The following is a 22,117-nucleotide window of genomic DNA, read 5'->3' on the forward strand; positions in this document are numbered from 1 at the left end:
GAAAGCCAAGTGCAACTAGGCACACAACAAAACACTTTGTATAACAACAATCAAGCAGTGCCGAGTAGCCCGGCTGCAGTAGCTGACAAGACTTTGGCATCAGTTCAGTAAAGGTGTAACAAAGTTCAACTACACACACAGAGCACGCAGCAAACTATGTGGCCTTAAGTAGAAACCTGTGGGCCCAACGTTATGGTGAGAAATGCAGGGCTAGCAAGCAAGCCTGGTTGTTATTTACAAAACTTAGGAAAAAAAGTTCATCGGTTGTACGTTTCTCCTGGTGAGAGGTCTGAACGACGAAGGCAGAACACAGACATTCGCAAATGCTCAGTAATGGCCAAGTACCGCAGCTGTCTGGTCGTTGAAGTGCCATCTACGTCACCTCACAGTTGGAGGAAAGATGCTGCAGATCATCAGGAAGCTACATTGTGGTTGGATGGAGGTCCCGTGAGCCAAGGTCCATCAAGCTGGCACCTCCGCACTCCAGCAGCCTTTTCTGCACAACCCTCCCGATGTGTCCCTTCCACCTCGTGCTCCCTCCTTCTTTCCTTCTCTTTATTCTTTTTCTAGTCTCGCATGACCCTGCCTGGTTGGAGCTTCATTTGCCCCCTATTGGTCTTTTTCATTGCGCACAAAGCTCATGCGGTACTCCAGTCTTGTAATTGTCTTTAACCATGCATGCAGTGATGACCGGAGCATCGTTATTTCACGCACACCATCACACATGCCAAAAGTAGGTTATTATTGCTTATAGCTTTTACAAATACATGGAACTGAATTGTTTCATTTGCATGCATGATGTAGCTATAATTACTTCATCAGGCGCATGATGTGGTTGAATCTAATCTGGAGCGCTCCACTATGGCACTTCTGGTAGCTTAGTCAGTGATATTAATGATATCAGTTAATGATATTTGAGAGCTTACTAATGCTGAGCTCTTCTAGGTGGCCTTATGGCAAAGCCATTCCTGTTGTAAACTGGGGCCAGTATTCAAAGAGTGCGCAGGGCACGCTGTCTTTTCTGTAGCTTAAAAGAGGGAAACTATCATGAAAATGGCATGCCGCTTGAGCCCACTGGTAACCACCAGAAAGAAAAACTGTCACTCTGTATGGGCGCACTTTCAGAGTATGTTCAGCTACCTACTCGAGCATGCTTACTGACAAGGCATACGCCAGCAAATTTCATCATCTTTGACTCTAAATTTAAGCATAGTGCAACTTGTAGAATAACTAGCGTTTATGGTATCTGCAGTTGCCAAATGTCACACACCTTGTTCATACTTATATGCTCTATTTCTTGTATAATTTCTTGGTGCTGCTTTCGTTAATGCAAGATTAATAACTAATATTACTAATTTATTTTAAGCTATAGGTTACACAGGTTATGATCATCACATTCAGTGCTATTCTTGAAGTTAAAGGTGATTTTGTAGCACCTGTCTAAACTTCATTTTCCCATGCATAGCACGCAGCAGTGAAAAGCAGCAAGGAAATTATATTACAGTTCACAAGTATACATATCTAATTCATATAGGCCATACAGCTTTTGGATTAATTAAACAAGTTGCTTAACTAAAAAAGTAGTAGTCTTTTCAAGTATCGACTTGCCTGCATATGTACTATGTAGTTCTTATGCATTAGAGCGTTGTGCTGCCTCTTGCACTTAACATCTGTAGCTCATTGTCATTAATGTGTAGAGAATAATGTTCCCACACAACCTTGTGACATCTGTGCTCTCAACGCAGGTCATTGACAAGGACATCAACCCATACGTGGACCAGTGGGAGGCAGAAGGCATGTACGATGCTCACAAGGTGTTCAAGAAGTTGGCCGAGGTGGGAGTGCTGGGGATCACGCGCCCAGTGGGTGAGATCACAGGCTGCAGTGCTCCCTGGCTTTGGGCTGGGTTTTTCTGTGCATGCAGTGCCTGGTAATATTGAGGCGAGATGCCCCTTTAGCAGTGGCACAATTGCTTGGCAAAAGCACTTGCTTGTGGTACTGCCTTGGTTTATTGTATTTGCTTGACCTAAATTATACGCAGCACAATTGATCAAAGGCTTTTGCACAAATTAGAGCTGAATATTACCAGATCAGCAAAAATTGTCAAGGCTTGCGAGGACTTCAAATGCCTGGCCTCATTCAATACTTTAAAATTATTTAATCACTTTCATTGCTGGTAATGTTGCCAGCATGTTTGGTACCATTGGCTGCATGAAACAGGATATTTCTGTAATTTCACCTTGTTCCCTATAGCCGTCACCCATCTTTGTACTGGAGAGATTTTAAGTAGTGTACAGCGGCGCATGCAAGGACCTTGCACTAGCATTAGCAACGCATGCTATACACTGCGCATGCATTGTACGCATGCTGCGCTGCAGCTTTTGCATGCGTTTGTTGTCGCATGGTTTTTAAATGTTCACTGCTGACATACTTGGCATGAGCCTTGCATAGAAGGCGGCACTGTTCAAATCAATTGGGCCGTCATTCTTTCATTGTTCATCTGTGTTTCAAATTGGTGTGTATAACTTCTTTAGGCTTATATCATTCCGGCTAATTAACACATCATAATCAACCACTTGGGGTTGTTATGAAGGCGCACTCTCTACGCTCGGTAGTATAAACTCAATGGAAGATGATGCATTTGGCTGCATGCATGTCATGTTTTCACATCCAAAAAATGCCTCTGTAATTGCATGTGCTTGTGCTGGAGTTCCGCTAATTTTGAAGTTGTTAGTTTTTCTCTGGAGCATGTAGCATGTGGGAATGCGCAACTCTCATGTGTACCCTGATATGTTATTTTCCCGCACAGCTCCCTTCTCCTGTAATCCGGCTTCACCGCATGGCTTCATGGCGGCGGTCGCTATGCTTGCAGGGTAGTACGAGAGATGGCGCAAGTGTTGCTCTGCTAACGCCACCTAACGCCAGGGTTATTTGGGTGCAAAAGGAGAAGGCTCTTCCTCATTGGCGCCGGGTCGGCAAGCAGCGCGGACGTTCCGCATGTGCGCCGATCCATGCTTCTGCGAGACCGTCTCGCAAGGTCTATACCGGATCGGACAAATATGATTGTCTGAACACGCCACCGTTTGTGTGACCGTACGTGCGAACATATTCGCTCGCTATCCGGTGGCAGTGAGTCAGACTTCCTCAACTTGTCGTGCGCCCATTGGCATGTTTTGTGGATAGCAACTGGGCTAGCAGGCATTGGTCTATGAAAGGTGCAATAAATGCCCTTGTGATTGTTTGCACTACTGTGTTGTCATTCGTCTGTCCCAAAAGCATGGGCGAGAATCCCACGAGCATTAACATTGCATTAAATTCAGAGAAAGCATTCTGATGCTGTTCTGAAGCTTTATATTCATGATAAGAACTGTAGTCTTAGACATTTTTTTACTGCTGAGATTTGTGGAGCAGCTGTAGGCTCAAGTTTTGTTCTGACAGGCCTATCTTTGGTGCTGCTGCTACCACGTTCATCCTTATGACAGGAAACAGAATACCTTTGAGCTAGTGCAATTGTTTCATCTTCAATCATTGTTTGAAAGAGCGAGGGGAATCCTCTATTTGCATATCTTTTGCATGGAAACTGGGGTAGCTGGTCACTTAATGCAGCAGTTCTTTTATGCACGCTATGTTTTACCATTGATGCAATTATGAGGCCAATGCAGTTTGAGGTTGGATCCATGCACGCAATTGGTGGCCATCTATCCAATGAAGTGTTGCATTTAGTGTCTCATCACGCAAATGTGTTGGAAGGTGACCAATGAGGAATGTGGCCCCTGCTGTGCTTATTGAATGTTTTTGCTTGGGTGGTTTATGCTGATTACACTGTGTTAGTCATTTCAGTCCAGCTGTAACAAGCGCTTTCTCGCTTCTGGTAGGCTTTGATCTCCATAAAAGTTCTGATAACTCTTGAAACATTCCACAGATTGTTTGCACGGCACATGTATCTGTGTGTTATAGGAGAACAGGCTGGGTTGTGCTTATTAGTGTTGCACATAGTCCGCAGATTATAAATTTGCTCATACTTCATTTGCAGTGCAATGAAATCTGCTGTGCAATAAACTGCTTTTTTTGTGCAATAAACTTCTTTTTGGATCTTTTTGCACTTCTTGCAAGAGGCTTGTTTGCAGCTGTCCAGTAGAACAATTATTTTCAACAACTTACTGGCAAATCGGTAAACTTGTGTGTGAATGGATATGCTAATGAATCTCATTGTTTTTCAGAGTACGGAGGTCTTGGTCTGGACTACAGCTTTACGGTAGCCTTTGCGGAGGAGCTGTCTGCCATCAACTGTGGTGGCATTGCCTCGGGGATCCTGGTCCACACGGACATGTGTACCCCTGCCCTTTCCAAGTACGTAATTTGCTACAATTTTACTGTTTCATTGTTTTGATCTAATCTTTAGCATTTCTTTAGAAATGTTACGTGAAATGTCAGACACCTGCAGGAACCATGTACAGTGTAATGTGTATACATGTGAGAAAGATAAAAAGAATAAATACCCTGTGGTACTAAAAGAAATGAAGCACTCAGGTAGTCACTAACAGCGTTTGAAGCACAATGTGAGGGAGTCTCTCCTTGCATTGCTTTGCAAGTGTACATATGTTTTTAAAGATGCCAACAGGAGAGGCCAACAGGAGAGATTATGTGACAGGTGTTTTGCTGGTTCGTTCTTTCCCGAGTTTTATTACTAGTTCGTACATGCTGTTGTATGCCATTATTGCCGAGAATCAGGCACTTAGTATGATGGATGAAAAACAAAAAAACGGAGGGATAAAATGTACTTCTACAAAATACTATCCCTGTGAAAAATTTGAATAGTAGTGCTTGCTTTTATGCACTTGTTTTATGACAAGCTTAGGTAAATTGAAGCATCAAAATTGTTGTGAAATGCTAGTCTGCAAAGTAGGCAAAGTAATGGCACATGGGGTAATGCACCACACACAGAGACAGCTTAAACTAGCATTTCGTAATGCCCTCTGTCCTAGCTAAACTGTTTAGCGCAATAGCATTAGGAGCCCCGTGTCACAGAAAATCCGGTGGCGGCGGCATGGTCTGTCGGAAAAAATTATCTCAAACCACAACCACGCAGGCTTTCCGCGTGGTGCATAGGCATTACTGAACTGAATTTCTCAAAGTAAAATGATTTCAGGAAATTCATAAAATCTGACTTGCACACAGCCTACATACATGATGGCATTGGATTGTAATTTTAATATACTAGAAAATAATTTGAATGTACGAGAAAACGTAATTCTGTTACACAGAAACTCGAACACAAACCCCCTTTCCCTTGCTTACAGGGTTATGAACTATTGATGAGTCACTGCTTGAAGCCTCTGCCGTACCAGGGTATGAGCCATTGCTCTGCCCTGCGCTGCCACCGGAATCGGCCCTCCATTGTTGTCTATCGGGCCCCATGTCACAGAATATCCGGTGTCAGCATCAATGGGGTCCCATCAGGCTATCGCATTCCACTCTTAAAGGCGAAGCTAAAGCGTCCTTTGAGTTTTTCTTTCCTTTTTTCTCTTTTTTTTTGTGTGTGTAACAGCTGAAATAACTATGTGGCCATGTCTCACAAGAATGCAGTTTTCTTTGTGCTGCTTCTTGGTTTTACCCTGTGTTGCCAAGATGTGTGCTGTTTACTCCTGACATAAAAGGAAACAAGCGTAGAGTGCATTATTCAAATAGCTTCTGCAGAAATCTACAAGATGGAATAAAGAAATAATTGCCACCTACTATCCATGGAAAAGAAAAGATAAAAAAATGTCAGCTGCAACCTTTTATTTTTTCGGGACATCTGAATTGGTTGCCTCGTACCATTCTCTGGCAGCTAGGGGGCTGACAAGTTTGGAGAGCATTCCACACAGCCTTTTGCCTTGAGCAGATTGTGCGGGAAATAAAATGGCATTCTGCAGTGCATAGTGTAGTTCTGCGCTCCTCTTTGCACGAATGAAAGTCATTGCAGTGTTGTTGCGTGGTGTGTTAGTTTTGGCAGTGATAAGCTGAAGGCGCAGTTCCTGGCCCCGTCGATCGCTGGCGACATTGTGGGATGCGTCGGCGTCAGTGAACCAGACTGTGGCTCAGACGTGGCCAGTGAGTACCTGATCTGGCTGGATTCTTCAGCATGTCTTGAGAGTGCATGTTGTCCAGTGGGAAAAAAGGGGCATTCTTTGGTTGCATTTGTTCAGTGCAGCTTGGGCACTCGGGTCTATAGCTTCTCATTTGGTCCAACTATTTGTACTAGCTTTGTCTGTAGTGACCATGTTTTGCGTCCCTGGCTTTTTAAGTGCTTTTTGCCTTAATAATGTCGAATTTGTCTTGAGTTATTCTACATTCTACACTTGAGTGCCAAAAGTGCATATACGAAAGAAATCTGGGGCAGGCAAGCATACGGTGGCAGTGCCTTGTTCCTAGCAGGTCAGAGCTCTTCGGTCACCTTAAACCTACACGTGCTTAAACGATACTCAAAGGCACTTGGCTGAATCAAGTACACTTTGCATGGTAATGCACGAAGCACTTGCAACAGAGTTGTGTGTGGTGTGATGGGATTCTTGCTGTTCCTTTCTTTCCCTGCCCATGTGCTGTTACGCAGGCATCAAGACAACAGCTGTTCGACAGGGAGATGACCTGGTGATCAATGGGGGCAAGATGTGGATCACGAATGGCTGCCAGGCAGACTGGATGGCCGTGCTCGTCAACACGCGCACCGAGGGCCCACCGCACAAGACAAAGTCTCTCGTCTGCCTGCCCCTCAAGACACCTGGTGAGCTCTTTTCAAGTTCTGCAGCTCAACAGTGCGTTAAAGATTGACACTCTTCCATTTCCATTGTACTTTACCTCACAAGGTAATGAGAAGCTGTGGTAAATACACTTTATTTGGGAGTAATCACTGCCAGTGCTGATCTGGTAATTTCTCAGCTTGGTGCACATTATTGAGACTATGTTATGCTTATTCGGTGCATCAAAAACAGCCGACACATGCTGTGCTGAAAAAGGGAGCCAGTGCCAAACATATGAAAGAACTTAATGCTCCAATCAACGCACTTGTTTGTAATGAGGTCGCTGTCAGGAATGGACAAACGAGAAATTAGGGGTGCCTATGTCAAATAATGCTGATCAGTAAATGTGATTTGAGATTGTAGCCAAGCAGGCTGTTTTCTGGTCAATAAGGTACCCCCACAAAGGTCTGGAGATGCTGAAGTAGAAAAGTTACTGCTTTGCTGTTTAAAGATGTTTAGCATTCTGTTCCTGGAGGCCCAAATTGAACTAATGGAGTGTGGCACTCACTGCTCAAGTGTTTAAGGGAAATAGAATCAAGAGGGAGAACAATGTTAAGGCATGTTGAACCAGAATGGAGCCCAGCGAGAGCGTGCGATTACCAGCAGAGGGAGAAGTAAGCCTTGCTGTCACTCCTGCTACTATAACACTAGGTGTGTGCCTATGTCGTGCTAGAACAAATGTTCCTGGTGACTAGCAAAAACAGCAGCAATCTGCCAGTCAGGCAATTAGTCATCAGAACAGACCACATGTGGAGAGCAGTTAACCTTTCCAGTGCCATGCTTGAGAATACTCGTCTGGGTGGCAACGATGAATGACAGCAGCAATGGTAACGACAGTGAGGCCAGGTTGCCTGTGAAACACAAATTAATTGATATCATTAATCAGCCTACGCCATAATTTTTGTTTGGATTTTCAGGTTAAGAAAACGTAAAATGTTCAGTGCCAATAAAAAGCATGTGAATGTAACGCCTGCTATTGTTGCACTTGAACAAAGACTTCCAGTACACAGCAGGCAAAAGCATCCGGCACCCAAAGGTTTAAAAATAGGGATGTGCAAATATCAAATTTTCAATTTTTAAGCAAACTAGAATAACGAAAACAAAGTGTGAATCGAATGTTTTTCGAATACATACTATTGTTTTGCAAAAATGAAATTTTTTTCGCCAACTAGAGGTACGGGGGAAAAAAAAAGGCAAGTTTATTGCGCAGCAAATAACAACGAAATTATGCTTTTTGGTCAACAAAATTCTCTAGTAGAACACTTTTGCTTGAAAGTGTCATATCTGCAGTTATTTAATATTGTCATTATGAAAAAGCTGCTCGATAGGTTTGGGGAGCAGCAACACCTTCCTGCACTCGCCCAGAGACTGTCAAAGGATTCTGCGGTTTTCCTTTAACATATGTCTTCTCTCTCTTTCCTGCATGTAACTATTCCTTCAAACACCGAAAAGAGCTGCCCACCGGACACACTCGTGTCTGGTATCAACAGGTATCTCTTCACCGCCACTCACATGAATCTTCTTTTTGGCCCAAAATTTCATCATGCACATATTTATTTTTAATAAAAGCAATATTTTAACCTGTGCTTGTAGCAGTGAAAATTGCTGCTGGTTGATGAGCTTATCAAAGCCTTTCCACAGTGCTTATATGGAAGGAGCCTCTTCAACAGCTTTCGTTGTTGAGGACATATCTGGGTTCCTTGGTGTTTAAGTTTTCTTTGCTTCTTCTAAAGCCAGGCTTTTAGTCCAGTTTGCCATTGAAGCATCCTGGTGGCACTCAACTACTTTATAACGAGGTTTTAAAAAATTCCTTGACAATTACGATACTCCCTAATGTGAAACTTGAGTGCAGCTTTATGCGTGTTTTCATTTCGTGATATATTGGCTGGTGCAGACAATCTGTATCGTGTGGCACGTTGCAAACAGAGCGAAGTGTGGCATGAGTGACGCGCAGGTGAAATTCACAGCAGCCACTGCAGACAGACCTCTGCTCATGCAGCGCTTTGTTTCCATATATGGTATCGGTGGTCACGCCCGCTGCATGCCATTGGTGAACAGATGACGGCATGCTACTCTAGCGCCATCCCGTAGCAGTTGTTGCCACAGAGCCCATCTTGTATGGCACTGTGCTTTTCTTCTCACGCTTTCGCCACACCCTCCTCCTCTGCATTCTGCCCCATGGTTCCGCTGCATCCTCCTCCTTCGATTTCCTCCTTGTGCTCTCTTCACTATCGCCGTCTTTCATCCCATGCTGTGCTCCATGTTCGCTCTTTCATCCTTCGCTGTACTTGTTCGCTCGGTTATGAGGGACGCCGACGCTTGCCTCGGGAGCGGGCACCGAAGAGCTGCGCTCTAAAACATTGCCAAGCTCACAACTTGGTCAAATTTCTAGTTTTGAATCCATGTTTTTGACACTTGGCCAGATTAGTAGCAGATAGAGGTTTCCACCTGGCGGCTGGTGTTGTCCAGACTTCTAAAGAGGTAGCACAGTGTGGGTATTTGAGCTGATAGCGTTTGGTAGCCATAAGCTCCAGCAGGGGCCCCATGACAGTGCCCCTTCTTACTTTTGATATGCTTCAGTGCAAGGCATATGTGCTTCACCGCAGTACAGTCTGTATGCTTCGCCGCATAACACAACTGTACTTTGGCGAAGCTGATCTAAAGAACTGACAGCAATTTCTGGGTGTTCGAATATTTCGAAAATTAAATGTGTCTTTGGAATGGAATCTTATACTAATATACTCGAATCGAATATTCGCACACCAATAGTTAAAAAAGAAAAATGAAACACCAGCTTGTTCCTCCATGTGACCTGTTTAACCTTGTTGCAGGTGTGACGGTAGCACGCAGCATCAAGAAGCTCGGCCACCGCTCCTCAGACACGGCGCAGATATTCTTTGAGGATGTCCGGGTGCCAGCCAAGAACATTGTGGGCGAGGAAGGCATGGGCTTTGTCTACCAGATGCTCCAGTTCCAGGATGAGCGCCTGGTGGCTGCCATCAACAGTGAGCACAAGTGCTTTCTTCCACAGGTGGCACTCCAGCTGCTTGAATTGTTAGCTTTGGGTCAATGCACTAACAATATCTGGCAGTGACTGCGATGTAGAACTAGGAGTGACCAAATAGTCCAACTTTCTTGTGTCAAATATGAACATTAGGGTTTAATATTGTATTCAACGCTTGACTACTTCCTTATTTAATAAAGAAAAAATGCATAACCTCAATGCAAACATGCAAACACGCACACAAAAAATATTCTTGAAGCTGGTTTGCATATGACAATAGGATCAAAGGATGTCATTGAAGTTTGATTCTCCATCAAACCATGGACTATCTTTGCTCCCTGTCTTGTCAGCAGCCACTGGGATACTGACTTGATCTGACAAGGTGATCTTGGGTATATACTACTACTTGTCTGTCACTTCTTACTTTCCTGCACACCCACATACTCCATCCAGCAATCCACTAGAGGAAATGAAGGAAGTTCAAATGTTTTTTTGGCAGTTCTTTGTTCAAAGCACCTAATTTTAAATTATGATTTTTGTATCAATTTTTAATGCAAGAATATTAGGGAGCTTTAAAAATAGTGGAGCCAAGTTCAGCAGAGGCTAAAGGCCCCACATCATTAAAAAAGAAAAATATTGTGAGGCAGATTTTGTATTTTGCTTATACATAGTGTCACTGAACCTACTGTTCAGATGGGCTAAGTAGCTTACATCTACTAATTCTGAAGCTTCCCTTTTTTGGGGAGAGGGGGGGACTAACAACTTGAAATAGCCCAAACCTTACTGTACGATTTCACAATCCCTTTGGCTGGCTTTTTCCAAGCAGCCAGTGCAACTTAAGGGCAGTAATTGGGCACTCCTCACATAGTATCGAGAACAGGACCGCCTAGGAGACTGGCCGGGTGTACAGATATTCAATGACTGTGCAAGTTTTACAAGTGTTGCTGTGTTGAGACTTGTGTCTCAAACCTTAATTCATTTGTACGCCTCATGGTGCCTCACAAATAACTTAAGGAATCTTACTGCATGCACTTCTGTGTTGGCACACTTTTAGCATCACCAGCATATAACTTTGCTGCATCTTGTCAGTGCTACTGAGCTGTGCACTTGGCGGCGTCTGCAGGTGTGACTTTCATGGAACGCATGATAAATGAGACACTGGAGTACTGCCGGCAGCGAAAGGTGTATGGCCAGCCCCTGATCAAGAACCAAGTGATCCAGTTTCGACTGGCTGAACTCCAGACTGAGGTTGAGGCACTACGGTCACTTGGCTACAGAGGAGCTGGTGTGTACCACAGCCATCTTGTCTTAGCTTCTGCACTAATCTTGATCACACAGTGGGCCTCTTTGATTAGCAGTCCCTGACAGTTCCATACTGCTGTCCAGCATTCCATTTTCTTGGAGAGCTTCGGAAACTGTCCAAGATACCTTACAGTAGTTCTAAGTGGTGCAGAAATAGAGTGTGACGTATACTGTGCTATAACTGCGCTTTGCAAACACACATTATGTGCTCGGGCTGCAATATTCCACTATGCAAGCTTTGTGGTTGCATCGGCAATTTGGCCTCTAAGATTGCCGTACCTTGTAGGACATGCTAATGAAGTCGTTGAGTGGTGGGCTGGGTACAAGCAGACGACGGCAGCCAGGAGATTGACTAACGGTCACAGTGCTTTCGGGTGAAACCTCGGACCATTTTGCATAGCCCCCAGCAGCTGGGTCACGTGTCTGTGTCGTACCCTGCTTTCAGAGCTAGTCAGACAGGAAGCCGTGGACAGTTTGCAAACTGTCCAGGACTGCCTAGTCAAAGAGGCCTAGTGGTTCACAATTCCAGCTTCTGCACTGACCAGACATCATTGGCTGCGTAGGTTGTGTTGCGGCATGATTGTATGAGGTTTCGAGATCTAAAAAAAAAAAAAAAAAATTATGGGGTTTTACGTGCCAAAACCACTTTCTGATTATGAGGCACACCGTAGTGGAGGACTCCGGAAATTTCGACCACCTGGGGTTCTTTAACGTGCACCTAAATGTAAGTACACGGGTGTTTTCGCATTTTGCCCCCACCGAAATGCGGCCGCCGTGGCCGGGATTCTATCCCGCGACCTCGTGCTCAGCAGCCCAACACCATAGCCACTGAGCAACCACGGCGGGTATGGTTTCGAGATTCACCTATGCGCTTTGGCTGTTGGATTATCCAGGGTGTCTACCAACCGGGAAAACCGGGAAAACCGGGAATTCTCAGGGAATTTGAACAGTCTGGAAAAACTCGGGGAAAACTCAGGGAATTTGTGCTTCTATCAGGGAAAATTAGCTGTAACTTTATTGAAAGGGAATGAAAGTCGTGGTAATACTGGCTCCAGTAACAGAGGAATCGCAACGAATCGTCATTGACGCCGTGTCATCGGCACGATGTATTGCCAGAGTAGTTAATGACCAATTTTGTAGACGTCCGATTTTTCGGACATGCCCGATAATTTGCACGGCTTTGCGGCACCACCACGTACTCCATATAGTCAATGTATATTGCCCTGACTGCAGGTCAGAAATGGCATTAATCAAAGCCGCCACTGCCGCTATTTTGATTATCTCGCCGCCTCGAACCGGCACGCTCGCACGCAGATCCGCTGGCAGCCGTAACCACCACCGCGGCAATGTTAGGCCTAGCTGCTTCTATGTTCGCTATTAAGCTTCTTGCCGTGCGATGCCGTGTTTTTCATTGAAAGAATTCGTCGCTGTCAGCAATGGCACCGACTCTGCCTTTGTAATCCTCGCGATTGGCTTTGAAGCTCGCAGAGCACAGCGCGTTGCGTAATGCCAGTCTCCGAAAGTTAGCTTCGCCTCAGTACAGTATTGTTAGGCGGTGAAGCACAAGCGTGGGAAGGGGCAATTGTCACGGGCCACAGTATCTATTCCTTAATTATACACACGTGCACCCCCATCTCCTGTCACAGTACGAGCACCGATATGCCTAGTAAGTGTACTGGCAGGCCTTAAGAGCTTTTTCGGGCGTGCCTGGGTCAATTTCAGCCCTTAAGGGTAGTTAAAGACAGGCATTCATTACTTTTGGACTGCCCGATTTTCGGATGTTTTTGCGGCCCCTAGGGAATCAGAAAAATCGGACGTTGACTGTACAACTGACCAAGAGGATGCTTCAAATGATCCATGTGGTGAAAGCGTGGTAGAAGGAGGATGAGAACAGAAAGGACCGACGCACTGAGGAATTAAATTAACGGGAACGGAAGCGTGCCGCCGCCTTATTGAAGGAGCTTGAGCTAAAAAAATCTAAGTGTTGGTAGACGCCGAGATGCAGATGTCCCTCATCCAAACCAAAATAAACTGTTTTAAGCAGTGAAACCCAACACTGAGATGTTGTGTACGGGCTGAGAGTATGTCAGGACAGTTGAGGTTGACTTCCCAGCTGCTGAGAGAGAACCTTAGTTGTGACAAAGTTCGGGCCTCATACAGATGAGCTTGCTATCAGTTGATAGAAATAGCTCATATTAAAAAAATATTTACTTATGTATGCATCTCCTTTTCATGAAAATGTTCGACTCAATTTGGAATGGGTTTTACCATTTCTTTCGCTGTGCATTTTACTAACACCTTCCTTCTGTTTTCTTTTTAAATAAAATAGATATTACTCCTTACTATTCAAAGTGGATTAAGTCATTTTTTTTCAGCATGCTTACTAGAGTGACAGCATCAGACAACTTGGTGTCAGCCTGTCTTGACGTAAAACAAAGTTCTGGCTCATTCAGGGAATTTTGCAAAGGTGCTCAGGGAAAACCTGGAAAACTCAGGGAATTTGGAAATGTCAACTTGGTAGACACCCTGTTATCACACGTCACATTCTCTACTGTAAATAACTGAGCACGTATTTTTTTATAAGCATGCTCCATGTTTGTGGTTTTACATTAAGGTGTGCTTCAAGAGCCTCTTCGGAGGGCTTGTAGAGTGGTGAGGTGGCTGATGTTGCAGTTACGTTCATGCTACTTCAAGAACACGTGCTTTTTGTTTGTCTGGTGTCATGGCATTCCAAGCATAATAAGTAAAAAAAATATGTGGACAAAGGACAAGTGCCTGTCCTGTCCTTCTTTTCCATGATTTTTTTTTTTTTTTTTTTTTTCGTCCTTCATTAAGCTTGAACCATGAATCAACTACAGTAGTCTAGCAGCAAGTTTTTGACATGGTGGTTTTACATGGCACAGGAGGCTGGTCTCACTAGCACGTCTACAATGTAAAGTCTGCCCTTGCAAAAACTGGCTGGAAGTAGATACTGTAACATTGTATCGAGTACGCCCTGTAAGCATTTCATATCGTAGCCTGGCCTTCAACATGCTTTCAATTATACATATCACTTCTTGAAGATGCTGAACAAAAATTGTGAAGGGAAGGCACCTTACCTGATGCGGCAATCATTTGTTGTTACTGTAGCCTACTAATCAAGTATGGGAGGATTACCATACGTCTGTTCAGCCAAGATGTTGTACAGATCAAAACCGATGAACATGAAGACAGCACTTTGTATGATGCGCTGTCTTCATGTGTTGTCAGCTTAATGTATAAGTATGTGGTATGACACTTGTAGGGAAGGTCACAAGCTCAGAGGTGATGCTCTGCTAGGTGTTACTTCCTGGTTTGAGTTCGGTCTGTGCGGTACTGAAATCCTATAAACGGTGAGGTCCACGAGATCTAAAAATTTAGAAAGTGAATTGTTCTGTTGAAAATGATAGGCAAACTGCCATTTTGTATGAAGTCTTTTGTAATTAGTATTTCTTTACATTGGTTGACTACAATTTTGGATAATAGTACACAAATATAATGGTATGCTTTCACCAAATTGACTATCATACTATAATTGGCTAATAGTACTTTGTCCTCAGCTTTCTGGCTTTCAAACACACATTACCAACTGTTTCTGGTGCATCATGCCCATTCGTGTCCATCTTACTGGCAGTACGGGTAGTGAGAAGGACATCTGCAGTGATGCAACCCTTGCCAGCAATGTACAAACTGCAGTGCGATTTCTCTGTGTATGAGGTGCTGTCAAAGTGCCAGCTATAATCGAACATCGACATGACGGAAATGGATATAATGAATTGCTGGATATAACAAAATAAATGTAAAATATATATTGCTGATATCAATGTGTAATGAATACAGAGAACCTCGTTGATATCATCCCGTCTCGTACAGTTTCTCAGCGCTAACGTTTGCAATTGAAATCGCAAAACTTGACTCGATACAGTTGCGCTTCTTTTTTTACCGGTTAATGTTTCCGCAAAACGTAATCTTTTGGCACCAGTGTTCAGTACATCGCCTAAGTGCGATCGTATGATACATTTTCCAGCCGCTAGTTTCCATGTGAACAGGATGAGGCTTGAGGCATGTTCGGTCGAGGGCAGTATAGGCGCCGCTGCGGCAGCTTCCCCACAGTACTCGCACGTTGCATTCACAGCTATCACCGCCAGCCCTATTGCGATAAGCATCTTCAGCTATCTGTTTCAAAGTTTGTTTGGCGTAGTGCCGTTTGGAGGGTACTGCACGCTTCTAGTAGGCAATAACCCAAATGCACCACCGGTCTCTGCTGCAGGCGGGATGAAGTGAGCATCATATTTTGCTCTGGTGGCGTCTGCCAACCCAATTTGGTTACGGTTTCCTGTTGCCCTCTGAAAACGCTTTGCAATAGGAAAATGGCACAGCATGTCTCGGGTCATTCGAGCCTAACCAGATTGGCACGTGTTGGCGTCTCATGCCGCAACAGTTATCGCCAAGTGGGCATGTCGAAACTTCCCGCCAATGTGCCCCACCTGAAGAAGCTGCTGACCTACGTCGAATCCGAGAGTGCGAACGTAAGCTTGCAGACATGGAGGAAGCTTGCAGATGCTGCAGAAACGACAATGTGCATGTTGGGCTGCTCGGGCTTGGTGCACGCTCGCATCGTCGTCTCGTGCTATAAGAATTCGTGCAACATTTTGCATTACATAGATGTCAGCTACAGTACAGTCTGCCATATTTAGAGACTACGGATCGTATGTTTTCCCGGTTAGTACTTCTTTTTTTTTTTTTTTCATGTGTTACTTTCGAAAATGTACAAAGTTCTACTGTATATGCTTTCAATGAACATTGGATATAATGGAACCACGTTTGTGTCTGATGCAACTGATGTTTGAGGAAGTTGTCATTTGTTTTGGACTGAGACTGGCATAGCATGCGTATATGAGGAAGCTTGAAAGTGTTGTGTGCACGGTCCAGAGCTACATTTGCGCGTGAGCGACCGTGAAATGCGTGCAAGCACTGCTGCTTCTCATGCCCTCTCCTACCTGAAGAAGGAAGTAGACGGGCTACAAAATGATGGATTGTCATAAAAAATTTGGTCGTAATTTATCTATTTTTAATGGCACACCAGTACGGCATGCGTCTCGAAGGCCACATGTGGACTTCGCAATAGTACTGCTTGGTTGTGCAGCTTGTGCAGAGAAAAGTGCGATAGAGGAGCTCAGCTGCATACAGGTTTCATGACTTGATTTGACACTGACATTGCAGAGTTTTGCTACATTGCTTCAGTGCTTATTGCATTCATGCCGACATTCATCGTGAGACAAGTTCTACCGGATTGTTTTATTCAGGGGACTTCCTCGCATGACTTTAGGAGCATCACATTTTGTTTCACTGACATATTCTAGCACCTTGACCGCCTCCTTGAACAATGTTTGTGCAGCCCTACTGATGTCTGGTGAAAATGTGACGGAGCTGGCATCTATGGCGAAGCTAAAGGCCGGGCGGTTGGTGCGTGAAGTGGCCGACAGCTGCCTGCAGTACTGGGGTGGAATGGGCTACACCGAGGAGATGCCAATGGCTAGATCCTTTCGTGACTCACGGCTCCTCTCCATCGCTGGCGGTGCCGACGAAGTCATGCTGTCCATCATCGCCAAGATGCGATGGGGCTTAGGCCGGTAGTATCCTCTGAAAGCAGAGGGTAGCCTTTGCTTGTTGATTTTGGTCTGAAGGTGCTGCTCTATGAATCCACTTGTGCATTTTTTCAGCGGGCGATGTGTACACTATGTTCGAAGCTGAGTGCAGGAAACGTGCAACATATCGGTAATGCCTGCTGCTCGCATCTCAATTTCACTGGTGGTTTGCAGCATGGCAATATGTGAATGTAGATGTGCACTATGCAGACTGTCTTCTGCACTCACTAATGTGCAGGAGAATGTGTGATGTTCTGTTTGCTCTACTGATCACCACTCAACAAAGAAGGCATCTAAGCCGATCCAAGCTGCATGAAAGCAATTTTGTGAACAGGAAAGCGTGAGAATTTTCTACTGCTGCTGTTGAAAGTGATGTTAAATTGTCACCTAAATGCTGGGTCACACTCCCGCAAAGTGATGGTACAGTTCCAGTACAACCAAAGGTGCTGAGGAAAGGTGTATTTTCCAGTGTAGGGAGACGCGCAGCATGTCGTTACAAGTGTACAAGGCATAAAGATCATCCAGTGTGGACTGTATATAAAAGACAGCATGGTTGCTTGCAGCCCTGCATGGGGCTATAACATGTGCACATTTGTCCCTGCGTACAGTGGCAGTTACTAAGTCAGTGCAGCAATAGCTAGTTTGCGTACTTGGGAGTGTTAAAATGAGCGGCTGTTATTCCTTGGCACGTGTATGTAACTTGTATTTAAAGTTCACTTTCTGCTCAGGTTGTAAAGGACTACAATTTTTTATGCCGGTAATGGTTCGCTGGGGTTAGATGTGGGAGTGGTAAAATGAGCAGCTGTTATTCCTTGGCACGTGTATGTAACTTGTATTTAAAGTTCACTTTCTGCTCATGTTGTAAAGGACTACAATTTTTTATGCCGGTAATGGTTCGCTGGGGTTAGATGTACGCCTGCTGAACTGTAGTGCGGTGCGGGTACACTTGCACTCGGTTATCTAACAGTGGCCAGGTTACAATGGTCTCGGTGATGATGATAAGGGTGGTAAGGGCCACTAAGTGTAGCTGCCATTCACTAAAGCCACATTTGTACACCACATTTCATTAGTACAAGGGAGTTTTTATGCCAAGTATTAAGCTTGCTACCCCTCGTTAGTAGGCTCTAGAAACCTATTGGAAGACTCCGTTATAGTACAGTTGCCAACCGATAATTCGGGCATGCTTGATTAGTCGGAACAGCTCCGTGGCACCACCACTGGCCCCATAGACTTAATGTGTTAGGCCAACAGAAATTTCAGACACCTTGCAGCGCATGGTGCGATAGTTCAGACTACGACTGCACAGCCGTGTACTAGTTTGACCACGGAGTCCAGCAGAAATATGGATAATTTCCTTCTGATACATCACCAGAATACTGCGGTCACCGTGGCGGCCGCAGTAGACTACGCTATGCAGCATGCCGTTACCATCTCGGAGGCAACGTGCAGCTAAGCATTGTGCGAAGATTTAGCTCAACAGTTCCGATATTGTATTACTGAGAATGCTCTCGCAATCATGAAATAAGCCAGTAGCGTTGGTGCGCCAGCTGCTTTCGATGACGATGCATGATGGCATTGCGGAAGCAAGAGCAAGGGAGTTTTCGCTGTTTTGACACGAAATAGCCAATGTCCTGCTGTATGCAATGCAATAATATTTGGCTCAAATGTTCACAGCAACCTCTACGAGAGATAGGCAATGTTTTCTTTCTATGTTCTAAAAGTGTTTCGGGGCCCATTAAAAGAGAGTCTCTCTTGTTAATTTTCTTTTGCTGTGGAAGAAGCTGGAAGGGAACAGCTTTTTCCAAAATCGATTTACATAACATCCTGATGGATCTCTTAAATGGTCAGAGCAGAAATGCTGCCTTCCTTTAAAGCAACACTAGAGATTGTCTTATACATCCTATATACGCTTTCGAAAGTTTGAATCCAGTGTGCTTACCCTGCACTTCACAAGTTCTTTGCTCATATATAAGCACATGTTCCTAAAAAGTGCGAGTAGAGAAAGGCTCATTTATTTGTACTTGCCGCACTCCTCATTATGAGCAATATTTATGTAGGCTTAGCTTGGCTAGCTTCTCCACAATGAAGGTGGATGAGGGGAAACCTGCATGCAAAGCACTTGGCACATTCTTTTCAAAGCGAAGCTTCATTTGCCTACTTTTCTGCGATTTGGCGTGTTGTCGTCACGATGGTGGTCAGCTGTGTCGCCGAGTAGAAGCTGTCGCCATCAGGAATCAGTGTAGCGAAGTTTTGCATGACTTGGCACCGGACGTGTCTGGTGCTGTGCTGGGCTTCTTATAGTCGCTCAATGCAAGGAGTACTTTCAACATTCTACTTTACTGTGCTTCAATGTGTCGGGTGCCGAGTCAGAGGAAGTCTTGCGAAGTGATAGTACCGCTGAAAGTGATCACCCCTCCGTCAAACTTTGCTGTACAAGGTCCACCATGGTTGTTGAGCGGAATGCGTTTGCCGCCATTGTCCACTGCATGTTTTTATTGGGACGCGTGGTTTTGTCTTGCTGGCTCATCAAAGCTGCGCTTACACAGATTCCCACAGTGCGTAAGATCTTCATGATTTTTTTTTTGAGCAAATATCTCCCAAGTAGACAATGGTGGTTGGTGTCTGAGATGAAGTGTCATTCCTGCAGCCCAAGGAGGACACCATCCTTAGGTGTGTTCTAGTTGTGGTTTGCATTGAAGACGAAGTGTAGTGCTTTGAAGGCTAAGTAAGCAGCTTTGAGCCCAAGTAAATTGGAATGCATCTGGGCTACATCTCTATAACGTGATGTCACTTCGCATCAACAAGAAAAAAAACAGGAAAAGCACATGTTATTGCTGTATTTTAACACTTCGCATGTGCGAACCTATGAAAAACTAACGTAGCTTACATTAACCGCATATGAAAGCATGATTACGTTTTCTTGCACACAGGCGGCTTTCCAGTCGAATTTCTGCCCAGCTACCATCTTGTATGGACAGTAAAGTAGCCCACGTCATTCTTTATTATGATGCTGTCATTTTGCCGGCCTTGTCAGACTGGGAATGAGACTTAGGATGGCCGCTATCCACTTAGCTGTCTATTTAGCCATTCATGGCAACTATTGGAACACAGCTTTGCAAATTTTCATTCTGGGGCTGATGCAGCCTTCCATGAGCATCGATCCATGCTGGGCTTGTCGCAGGGATTAAAGCTTACTTTCAGGTACGGAATTGAATCGCCATCTGGAATTCAAATTTTATGTTGTGTGAGACTGTGACAAAAGAAGCCCAGACTTAGCTTCACGTGGTACTGTCTATCCTCATGCTGCTTGAGAGGACTGGCACTATAGCTTGTTTATTCTTGTTCTTTTTTCTCCTTCAAGCCAGGTGCATGCAACGCTTTGCCACGGGTGCATGCACAGGAGCTGTGTAGTGTTATGCTTAATTTGTACAAACTCCAAGAGGCCACATGAAAGTGTTCACCCTAGTGAAAGCTTATTCAGGTGAAACAGAGGTGTTATCTTACTACTGGTTCTGGGGTGTTGCAATTGTTGAACTGAGCATTGTTCATTGAAGTGATGTTAAAATCAAGTGTCACGACACTATTTTACATTCCGTGATTCTGAGTTGACTATTTTCAACGGCGATTAAACGTGACCTTGTCTTGAAGTGTGACTTTCATGATGAAAATACTAGCAAATGCCTCAGGAAGAAGTAGTACCGCACTTATCACTCTTGATGTGTTGTTCCATGTACACACTACATTACAGGAACACTGTGTTGGCCTCGCTTAAAAAAAAACAAAGGCAAAAGATGGCCGTGCCCGCTTTGCATGGTCTGTGTAAACAAACCCATGGACATGTAAATTAAGAAACGATCAAGTTGCATATATTTGTAAACGAATGGGGCATTGAGACGAGATGTCTACAGTGAAATCGTCTTCTAAGAAATCCACACGAACATTCTCAATGCCAGATGCAGGTTTATATCAAAATGACACTGCTGTATCGAACCCTGAGCGAGTACTGCCGCTACCAATCTACTATAGTTTTAATGCCTCTGTGCAATGTTCATGACTGCTTGTGAAAGATGGAAGCATTCTGTGGCCTCAAACGACAGTGCTTGTTTGAAATGCAATTTTTGTGATTATGCACATCGCTATAGGCAGTTTAAGTCAGCAAATTAATTGGCATATATCATTGCACTTGGGCTGGGGAAAGAAAAAAACTTTGTTTTAACCCTCTGGCTGCCAACTGCTTTATTTTTTTCTTTTCTTTTCCAGGCTTTTCCGTAGTGTGTGTTGGTTCAGTGGACATATCATGCTGCATAGCATTTGGTTTTTCATCGCCGTTTGCTCCAATTTCAGTGTTCACAAACAGTTGCTAAATTTCTTCGTATGTCATAGTCCAAATGGATGCAGACATGCCACACTGGTCATCCTGCCACACTGACATGCCTGCCACATTGCCCATCTGATACTCAGTCCTGGCCATTTTTTTTTAAATTTTTTATTGTCTTATTTTTATTGTTTATTTGTTTATTGAGACGCTTGGCGTTTTTATTTGGCCTTGCCTAGGTGCAGTTATAATGCAGGCAAGAGCAGGCAAGAGCATGCGTGGACAAGGAACGCATGGAATAATGCATGCCACCAAAGGGACTAAAGGCTGTAGCTCGCTACTACGTGGCACAGTGATCCGACCAAAAAAAAAGACTGATGACATGCCCAGCATGCTAATGGTGTGCGTGCAAGCAATCGGCGGTTGCAAGATCGAAGGCCAGCGACGCTTTATTATGCTCCCACCTGATTAGGTGGGCTCTGTTAAAATATAATTTGTGGACACCATGCAGCCACCGACGTTTGTCTTTTTTTTTTTTTGCTAACTCTCAATACTTTCGCATTCCCACACGTTAAAATTTCCAAGTTTATACGGCCGATAAAACTACTGTCCTTAATTACTTCGTATAGCTGCCTACTAATTTGCTGTCACAATCGATGCGTCGCCTTTCGGGCAAAACTGCGACTTTCTTTTCCTTCATCCATGGCGCACTTCAAGTTGCCATCATTCTTGGCTCACCCTCGCGCTCTGTTCTTCACACCCACAGCAGGCGCAATCTTATCGCATTTGGACTATACATGAAGCCTCACGGTGACGTTGATGGCGAAAATTTGTCTGTATTATCCATATAATTGTTATCGCAATAAAAGTCACCCAAACTGCTACTCGTAGACAAGTACTCAGAAAATAATGTGAATGAAATATTACAGTGAAGCTGTTAAGGGCTAGTTTCCCCACTAGTGTGTCTGCGTAAAGAAAAAAAAAACGTATCGTCATGCTCGAGCATCGTCGTCTTCCACGGCTGGCTCGTTGGCGTCCCTCGGCGCTACCA

General features: G+C 44.4%; 1 protein-coding gene across 1 annotated transcript in view; it reads left to right on the plus strand.

The window, feature by feature from the left end:
• Positions 1–20,398, plus strand: part of LOC126538875 (probable acyl-CoA dehydrogenase 6) — a 36,040-nt gene extending 15,642 nt beyond the window's left edge. The window contains exons 2-8 of the mRNA XM_055074631.2: positions 1,746–1,866; positions 4,221–4,350; positions 5,987–6,093; positions 6,593–6,763; positions 9,611–9,784; positions 10,907–11,068; positions 16,502–20,398. Coding sequence (XP_054930606.1) covers positions 1,746–1,866; positions 4,221–4,350; positions 5,987–6,093; positions 6,593–6,763; positions 9,611–9,784; positions 10,907–11,068; positions 16,502–16,740 — 1,104 coding nt within the window. The 3' untranslated portion in view covers positions 16,741–20,398. The remainder of the gene's footprint in view (positions 1–1,745; positions 1,867–4,220; positions 4,351–5,986; positions 6,094–6,592; positions 6,764–9,610; positions 9,785–10,906; positions 11,069–16,501) is intronic.
• Positions 20,399–22,117: the final 1,719 nt, after the last annotated feature.

This window comes from Dermacentor andersoni, chromosome 3 (assembly GCF_023375885.2).
Source record: "Dermacentor andersoni chromosome 3, qqDerAnde1_hic_scaffold, whole genome shotgun sequence".
Taxonomy (NCBI): domain Eukaryota; kingdom Metazoa; phylum Arthropoda; class Arachnida; order Ixodida; family Ixodidae; genus Dermacentor; species Dermacentor andersoni.